Genomic DNA, 9,678 nt, shown 5'->3' on the forward strand with positions numbered 1-9,678 from the left:
TCTTGTATCGTCCGTCTGTAAACATCGTTTCAATTGTGTGACATTTTTCATAAATTATTGGAGCCTCTCCAATATCTTTGAGGCTTCAATCAATAGAAATTTTATTCTGTTAAAAATTGTTTTAAAAAATTTTTTTGATGACGCTGTTTGTTTTTTATAAAATATGACATTGCTATTTGACTCAGGTATGTTTCAATATAATAATTTTTTTATTTTCTTCAAACCGATATCCTTTCGTACGACACTAATTATTACAACGTTTACGCTCATACAATTTTTTATTAAATTATAGATTTGTATATCGACTCTTGATAAAGACCCGCAGTTTTGGTCGAAACGTGGAGGATTTTTTTAAAAGAAATAAATATGTTTTTCACATGTTATTTGGGATGCTTTTATTTTGACTTTATCATTGACCGTAAGACCGAATATATTGCTGAATTTAGCTGAAATACTGATTGAAAATTAAAACGGTCGAAGAAAGGAAAAACAGTTTTGGATCTGCTGTATCTACAATTGTTTTGTATATTTGTTAAATAATTTTTAATACGAAATACAAATTTCGCGCAACTCTTTATTTATCAGTTTTATTTGTTTTTATGGTTATACGAATATAATTGTCCTATGATTCTCAAGTAGATTTAAAAAAACATTGAAAATTTGGACAAAAAATTGAATCTTTTAGCAAGTTGTTACATTTTCAAATAAAAAAGATGAATTCTAAACGAAAAATATAATAGTTGATATTCAAACTAAAAAAGCTTCTAATTTTAAATAAAAAAGTTGATTTTATTTTACAAAATGATTTTCTACAGAATTTTTGGATATGACCAAAAAGATTTTTATTTTAAATCAAACAGTTGCAATTTCAGCAACAAAAAAGATTAAATTTATACTAAAAAAGATAATTTTGCAACCAAAAAGCCGAATTTTCAAACCAAAACAAATTTTTCTGTCAAAAGAGAAAAATAAATTAGGAAGATTATAATTTGAAGGGAAAAAAAATTTTTTGAACAAAATTAAAATTTCGAATAACTTTAATTTTAAGCCAAACCGTTGACATATTCACTCAAAAAAAGATTAAATTTCTACCAAAAGAGATAATTTTTCAAACCAAAAGGACGAGTTTTCAATAAAATTGTTGAATTTTAATTTTAAACAAATTTATTAGGTGAATTGTAATTTGAAGGAATAATAAGTTTTTATTCAAAATGAAAATTTCTAAAACTATTTCTAAGTTCCTTTGTTTATGTGCTTTAAATTTTGCTTTAATTTTGCTTTAAACCTTCCAACGATTAAAAAAAATTTTAAATACTTTGTAAATTTTCGGAAATCTTTCAATCTTTTAAAGTGTATTTAATCTCTTCAAAACTTCTAAAATTCATAAATATCTTTGAAACTGGCTCGAATTATTTCTAAAATTATAGTAAAACCTTCCGAATTCGTTTTTGTCTGTTCTGGATTATTTTTTCAGGTTTTAAAATATTTAAAACTATTCTCTTAATATTAGATTTTTGAAAAAAGAACGACTTTAATTTTTCCAGAATTCTTAAAAAAAAGTATTATCTTGAAAAATTCGAAAATCCTTAAAAGCTTCAAATTTTTATTTGAAAATCTTGCGAAATCTTTTTCGACGTATTTTGAAATCTTCAGGGCTTAACATGAATCTTTTGAAATAAAACTAAAATCATTCTCTTTTAGAAATAAATTTTAAGAATTAAAACTCCCCATTTGGAAATAGCGATGTACAAAATTGCAGAAAATTGATAAGAACAAATTGAATACAGTCACTTAAAGTCATTCATTCATTATGCAACTAATCGGATATTCCATAAAAATGAGTTCGAGAATTTCGTTCCGTTAAGTTTATTAGATAGGATTAAAATACATTTTCTCCTTATAATATTACGAAAATAGTCAAATTCGCATCTAATTATCCCAAGTTGAAGACAGAATGTCAATTTAATAAAATATTGTGATAAAAGTAGTAAATTTCAATGTCTTCGAAGAATTGGAGTAACTCTGGAAATAATTAACATTTTCAAATGTTCTTACGTTCATTTTAGACATAAGTCTCCATAGTATTTTGCTCAATTAATAAGATATTTTTTGAATTTTTCCTAGTTTGACACTATAAGGGTGTGCAAAAGATTCGTAAAATTGCAAATTATTCACAAAAATTAAAAACAATATTTTTATGAATATTACTAAAATTTATTCAATCATGAGATATGATTTTTTTTAATTCATAAGTATTTGCAAACTTTTGATATTTTGCTACATTTTTGCACCAAGTTTTTCCCTAGGGCAGCATCTAGGGACAATATTCTGAAAATATCTTAACAATTTAGTCAAATACTCTGGAGATTTAACTTTAAAATGATGCCACGAACTTTAAATGAATGTTAATTATATACAGAGATATTTCAATTTTTTGATAACATCTCAATTTGAAGTTTTTGCAGCATCCTTATAAAATTGACATCAAGAGACCTTAGCAACAGTTAAATTTTGTTTAAAATTATATTGCAAAAAGTACAATTCTTTGAAATTGATTTAATTTGAAATTTTGAATCTTATTTTTTAAAAAGTTGTCTATTTGACCAGGAAGACCTAGAAATATCCTGGATTTTGAAATTTATTGAAGTTTCAGTTAAGAGTAATAAAAGAACTTTTAGTTGAGGAATTATAAATTTTATTTCGTTTTGAAGAACATCATTTTAAAGAAGGCATTCACAAATATTATTTCTGTTATATATTAGTACTATATTACTGTACAAAATAAACTTATCTTTTTTACGATATTCGGAAATAGAAAAAAATGTAGACCTCAACTTTTGAAGCGGAACATTTGAAGCTCGTAATCCTCGAAATTTGTGGAGAAGCAAAATGCTCCTTTTCTAAAATTAGCAACTAGCAGAATGCGATTAGTAATACAGTCGAAAGAGTTTCAAATAAATTGGGATTGAATAAAGTTACCTATTTTTAATGATGCGCATTTCGCATATTATTTTTACCGTTTATTTATACATAGTGAATAAATAACTGGATAAAACGGTGTTTTTAATCTACTTTAATAATTTTGTATTTCTTATCCGACTATGTAAAAAGTTGTTTCTCTACAAATGACGAATTTTTATCAATCTTCTTTCAGACGTTCTTATCAAATGTATCGGCTCTTATCTTTAAATTCCAGAAATAATTATTCGTCTTTATAGGTTGAAAATTTATTATTCATAAACATTAAATTTATTTATTAGAATCCATAAATAGTATTTACTTATAATATCTATGACGGAATAAAATGATTATTTATATTGAGGTATAAAAAAGCATAGCTGCTCAAATTTAACATAATGAGTTTAACCATTACTACTAACTAGAATTTGAAAATTAATCCAATTAGGTTCATCGCTTCCCGTATATTATCTGCTAATTCTCTTATACATATTTCGGAAAAACAACAATAAATTAAATTGAAAATGAATTTAATATCGCTTCATTTGTAACATTTAAGATAATGGATATATTTTAAGAAATTATACATTAAATATTTCAACAATAATTAATTAAGCATAAATACATTTTTACAGATTCACAAAATCATAGGTTTCGCTCCTACACTTTTGCAAGTAGTGATGATGACCGAAGTCGATATGCCAGTTCGACAAGCAGGTAAGATTTAAGATCAATTTATAATAATTTATAACAATTATGTTTGCCATTGGATTTATACTGATTTAAATCAAACTTCTCTCTCTCTCATTTTTACGAATTTCAGGACAATATCTTTTATTCAAAGTAGTCATATTATGTTAAATATTAACTGATTTTTAAGTATCAAGATCAAGTAAAGAATGGTTTCAATTATTATGCAAATTCATGAATTTCAGGAAAAAATTTAAGAAAGCATTAATTATATTTTTATTATTATTAAATTAAATCATTTTTCGATGACATCATGTAATCATTTGTAATAGCTTCCTAAATTAAATACATTAATTAAATTTCTAAAAATTTGTACTATTAAGAAATCACTTGTGCTTTTATAAAGTTACTTTTATAAATAAAAGAACAATTATTTAATTTTAAATATTAATAGAACCATTTTTGCCATGTAAACCGGACAAAAAACTTCATTATATAAACTTGCGAAATTGTATGCGCATATGTCGATTTTTGTATGTTAAGTGCTTACAATTGAACCATTAACAAGTAGATAATATATTTATGTTATTCAAGTATTATAGAGGGCCTAAAATGTTGCGTTGTTCAACACAATTTGTGTAGTCCGGATTTTAAAGTGTACAGTGGAAAATTAAATTGATTTTATAAGCTTCTTATTTATTAAGCTATTAATCTTTTCTCTCTATTTTCTGGTTTCCGAACGTAATATTTTAAGTATTAAAAATAAACTTTAATTTTTATTTAAACTTATTCTTCAGTATGTATATTATAGAATTTCCTATTTATTTATCACAGACTTTACAGTTTATCCGGATCCCTCTATTTTGGCCTTTTTCTCGTTTTTTTTTCACTTAAATATTAACTTAATTAATATAACACAATAAGAAAATTCAACTATTTTTGGTTGGAAATTAATTCTTTTTCTTTCAACTGTTTACTGTTATATTTTTCGTTAAAAATATTATTATTAGGTTGAAAATCTAACTGTTTTGTTGAAAATTCGTATTTCAGGTTAAAAAGTAAACTGTTTTAGTAGCTAATTCACCTAATTGTTTGAAAATTCATCTTGATTTAAAAAGTTATTTCATTTCAATTATTTATTTCTCCAACAGTCTTAAGACCAATTACAGGATAGCATAATTTAACTGATTAAAAATGCGACTATATCATCAATTTTTTTTTTTTTTTTTGAAATACAATATTTTACTTGAAATTTTAAGAGTTTAAAGTAGTTTAAATTTAATTTAATATAGAACCCACATTAATTTTATTGAAAAGAATTCATTTCCTTAATTTCTTGAAAAATCTTATTGTTTCTTCTCTTTTTTTAATTGCTCCTAATTCAATTCTTTCCCTTTAATTTTAAACAATTTAATCGTTTGCTTTACAAAAGTGCAGTAATTAATACTTTAATAGCTCCTTATTAAGAAAAATTATATCTGCAAGTCTAGAGACATCTGTCTGAAACCTGGAATTGTCAGGGAATTTTTTTATTATTTTAATCGACACATTGTTGCTACAGAACCTGGAACATATCTGCTTATTATTTCACAAATTTATATTGATACATATTAATCATTTTTTACTGTATTAAAAAGCTTTGTTTGAAATGAAATAGTAGCCAAAAAGACTGTTAAAATTTTCGTTCATTACTAATTTTATGTACAGTACTGGCGAAAGTATTTACTCGCCTTTTTTGGCTGTTGTCTCATTTTTTATAATATTGACGTAGCATTTTTACCTCCATAATAGCACGAAATTTAATAGAATTATGCGTCTAATGAGCCCAATTTGAAGGCAAAATGTCAAGGTCAGAAAAAGATATTGCATTAAAAGGCAAAATTTCTATGTTTTCAAAAAATTGGAATAACGATGGAAATAGTTAACATCTAAAAAATTCTTGGACTCATTTTAAAAGTAAGTTTCCTTAGTATTTGTCTTAATGATGATTTACAGGAAAATTCTAAAAATACCTTAATAATTTAAACAAATATTATGGACCTTTCAAATGAACCCAAGAATTAAAAAAAAAGGTTTATTATTTTCAGAGATATTCCAATTTTTTAAAACAATCTCAATTTAATATTGTTTACAATATCGTATTATAAAATGAACATTTTCTCTTTTTTATATTACCTTTAGCGCTGTTAGGAAGAAAAAATGTCAGGTTAATGTTATAAAAATTAGGGCACTTTTGCAAAAATCAAAAACAGCTGTGTAGATAATTTCCGCTGATAGCGTACAAGAATTTTTCTGCAAATTATATTGGAGACAGTACAACACTTTGAAATTTATTTGAATTCAATGCTTGGAAAAGTTGCCCTGGAAATGTTTCAAAATTTGACCGGGAAAATCTGGAAATGACCCTCTATAAAATTTTGGAAAAAATACGTCACTATTTTTCTGAATTGTAGTACAACATTTTCTAAATAAATATAATTCTGACTTGGAACAGGGAATTTTGGAAATGAATTTAATCGTGACTTGGTATAGGGCATTCTCTTAAAGAATTATAATTCTGGGTTTTTATAGGGAATAAATAAATTATATGCAAACAAATCTTGTATAGAATTATAATTTTGACTTTGGAACGTCTTAGTACAGATAATTTGGAACATAATTTTAATTTTGGTTTACTAAAAGAGAATTCACAAAAACAATCCCTGTACCATACCAGAATTCGTCAGAATTTTAAAATTCCTTGTTCCAAATCAGAATTTGTTTGACTTAAACCATCTTTTTTTTTGCAAATAAAAATTCTCCAGAATTTGAAACTTCCTTTTACATATGTTAGAAAATGGGAGTTCTTATATTTCTAAATTATAGTAGAAAATGTTGTAAATAAATATCATTTTGACTCGGAAAAGATCATTTTTTTAAATAAAGGAAATTGTGACTTGGTATAAGAAATTTCTCTAACGAATTATAAATTCACTGGAAGGGGGACTTTTAACCATGGAACGTGGATTTTAGAAAAGAATTCTTATTCTGATTTAGAAGGGAATTAAAAAAAAAAAGCCTGTTCAAGATCATAAGTACAATTTTATTTCCAAAGCTCCCTGCTCCAAATCAAAAATCTGTAAAAATCGTATGAAATCATTTAAATCTTCTGAACTCTTTTAAAATGACCAGGAGAAAATCGGGAATTTAAAGTCATCCGTTAAGTGGACACTCTGAAAATATAATTTATCTACCATTATAATTATTCTATTTTCTGAATGCAAATCGTTTTTATTTACTTTTTAGGTGTCATATATTTGAAAAATTTAATCACGTCAAACTGGGTAGAGCGGGAAACAGAAAATGCCCCCTTACAATTTAGTATTCACGAGCAAGATCGTGCCATGATACGTGACGCGATCGTCGATGCTGTAGTGCATGCACCAGACCTCATAAGGTAATTTGAAATTACTCTGCAGATTATATATAAATCAGTCATTGCTATATTTATTTAATCTTCACAAAAAATCACTTTTTTCACTTACAGAGTACAATTGGCGGTATGCATTAGTAATATAGTAAAGCACGATTTCCCAGGAAGATGGACACAAATAGTAGACAAAATCACGATTTACCTGCAAAATCCAGACGCTTCCTGTTGGCCTGGCGTTCTCTTGGCTCTTTATCAGCTCGTCAAAAATTTCGAGTATGTTTTCGAATCGAAATATTTATTTTTATTTACTTATTTAACTATTTAATTTGTTTCCTTTATTCGTAACGGGTTTTCTTCTTCCAATAGGTACAAAAAGGCAGAAGAAAGAGCTCCTCTTCACGAAGCTATGAATTTATTGCTGCCTATGATTTACCAATTGATATTACGAATTCTACAAGATCCATCTGAGCAATCCGTTCTCCTTCAGAAACAAATACTTAAAATATTTTTCGCCTTAACACAGGTAAGATTTGGGGAAAAAGTTCAATAATAGTGAAGATAACAAGGTGGCCACCGAATCGGGAAATCGGAAATTTTTTGAGACCAGAAAATGACAGTGAATTTATTTTTCGACCGAGAATTTTACAACTTTTTCGAACTCAAGTCTATCCAACCAATTGAAATGTCATAACTTTCATATCACATGATATAATGCATTGAAAATAAGTTCGGTTTCAACTTTTTTTTAAAATATTGTGTTTAATTGTTAACTTTTTCTATTATGAAATCATTGAATTTGAAATACGTATTTGTACAATCTGTTTTTTTTCGATATTTTATCAATATTTTTCAATTTTTTCAACTTAAAGCATTTTAAAATGCACCTTCGAAGACTTACATCCAAATTAAGATTATTTGAATTTTTTGGATAAAAACAAATTTTTCAAGTTGATCAACATTAAATATAAATTAATCAATGATTTTTAAGTTATGGTTCTGTTCCGAATTAAATAATTTACAGACTTGGACAAACAAATTTAGATAAACTTTGAAAATTTAACTGCTCCATTTCGAAAAAGCTTTAAATTTAAAAATAATAAAAAAAATTTTAATTTCCAATTGATATTGTATAAACTGTTTTTAATTTAAAACTAATATCAAATTAATAGATTCATATTTGACGCTTTTATTCCATTTTTAACTCATTCAGATCCAAATGTTAAAATTTGAAAAAAAAATTTTTTTAATATTTAGCAATATTTGATTGTTTATTTAAAATGAGAAATGATAAATCAAATATTTAAAACTAAACCATTTGTACCTGTATTGTTTGAAATAGAAAGCCTTAAATCTTAAAAATTTTAGTGTGCTAAATTTAAACTTTAAACGTCACAATTTAGATTGCTGCATTCTTTAAATTTTTTATTTGTTGCAAAAAATGTTGCAGTACATTTCTATTGAATTAAAGACGGGGAAATTTTGTATTTTTAACTTTTTTTATGATTGAAATAAGGAAATTTCAGTTTTTAATTTTTGTTGGATTAGTAGAGGGACGTTTTATATTTTTTAATTTTTCATAGAGTTGGAAACGAGAAAATTTTGGGTTTCAATATTTTATGTATTAAAAGCATTTTTTATTGCCCTTTTTTGTTATAATTTTTATTAAGCTGGAAGGGATGAAAATTAGGTTATTTTTTCCTGAATTGGAGGTCCTTTTCTCTTTTTAACATTTGTAGCTTAAGAGAAATATATATATAGAATCAAACCGAAGGGCCTATGACAAAGCCACCGAACGCGTCCTCGGGTTGCGGATAGAGGGTCCCTGTAGCAAGGGTTTCTGCTGAATATGGTTACAAAAATAAATAGGCAGTCGGGGACAATTGTCCAGGGGTGGTCCCGAAGGAATTAACCCCCAAGCGGAGGTGTGAAAACCGTGCCGAAAGCTGAATGGCACCTGGGTGAGGTGTCTAGAACGGTGACTCTGGGATACCGGGCGACCTCTCAGAGTACGCAGCCTTATCCTTGAATGCGGGGCTCTACAAGGATGGACGAACCCCTTTCCCTAGCTTCTCGTGGGAACCACAATGACAACACCAAACATAGTTGTAGTAAGTGCGGTTAAAAACAACAGAACGCGCAGGGTTCCCGACAATGGGTCGGCCAACAGTGCCGACCAATCTAGAGCTGGGGGAGCCAATGAAAATGGATTCAATGCGATGGATCGGCGTGATCTCGCGACCTTTAGGTGAACGGAGCAACTGAATTACGACTTGCTAGAGTGCTACGATGCGAGTGTGGCCCGTGAACGGGGTTACATGGCACGGCTGCATGCTCTGTGGTGCGAGAAACACCCGGAGCTATAGCACTTTTCGCAGCAACGTCTGCGAAACCATGTTGAACTACTCCGAAAAAGGGGCTATGTAAGCGGAACGCCTACTCTACCACAGCTAGAACAAGCCGGCAACAGAGAAAGAGAGGTGACACTAAGACCAACCACGGGCAGGCATCCAATAGAGGAAGAGCGATGCTTTACGACCCGAAGAAACATCAACACCAAGGTTTCTCTCAAGCCTAAAGATCTGGCTGAAATGGATGACGAGCTTCGTGGACATTTTTCC

The 9,678-nt window shown here is 27.9% G+C and overlaps 1 protein-coding gene across 1 annotated transcript in view; it reads left to right on the forward strand.

Annotated features, from left to right (window-relative positions):
* LOC117175890 (importin-7) overlaps positions 1–9,678 on the forward strand; it is a 54,759-nt gene that overhangs the window by 4,837 nt on the left and 40,244 nt on the right. The window contains exons 2-5 of the mRNA XM_033365715.1: positions 3,594–3,675; positions 6,934–7,084; positions 7,175–7,333; positions 7,427–7,583. Of these exons, the coding sequence (XP_033221606.1) occupies positions 3,594–3,675; positions 6,934–7,084; positions 7,175–7,333; positions 7,427–7,583 (549 nt within the window). The remainder of the gene's footprint in view (positions 1–3,593; positions 3,676–6,933; positions 7,085–7,174; positions 7,334–7,426; positions 7,584–9,678) is intronic.

This window comes from Belonocnema kinseyi, chromosome 7 (genome assembly GCF_010883055.1).
Source record: "Belonocnema kinseyi isolate 2016_QV_RU_SX_M_011 chromosome 7, B_treatae_v1, whole genome shotgun sequence".
NCBI lineage: Eukaryota > Metazoa > Arthropoda > Insecta > Hymenoptera > Cynipidae > Belonocnema > Belonocnema kinseyi.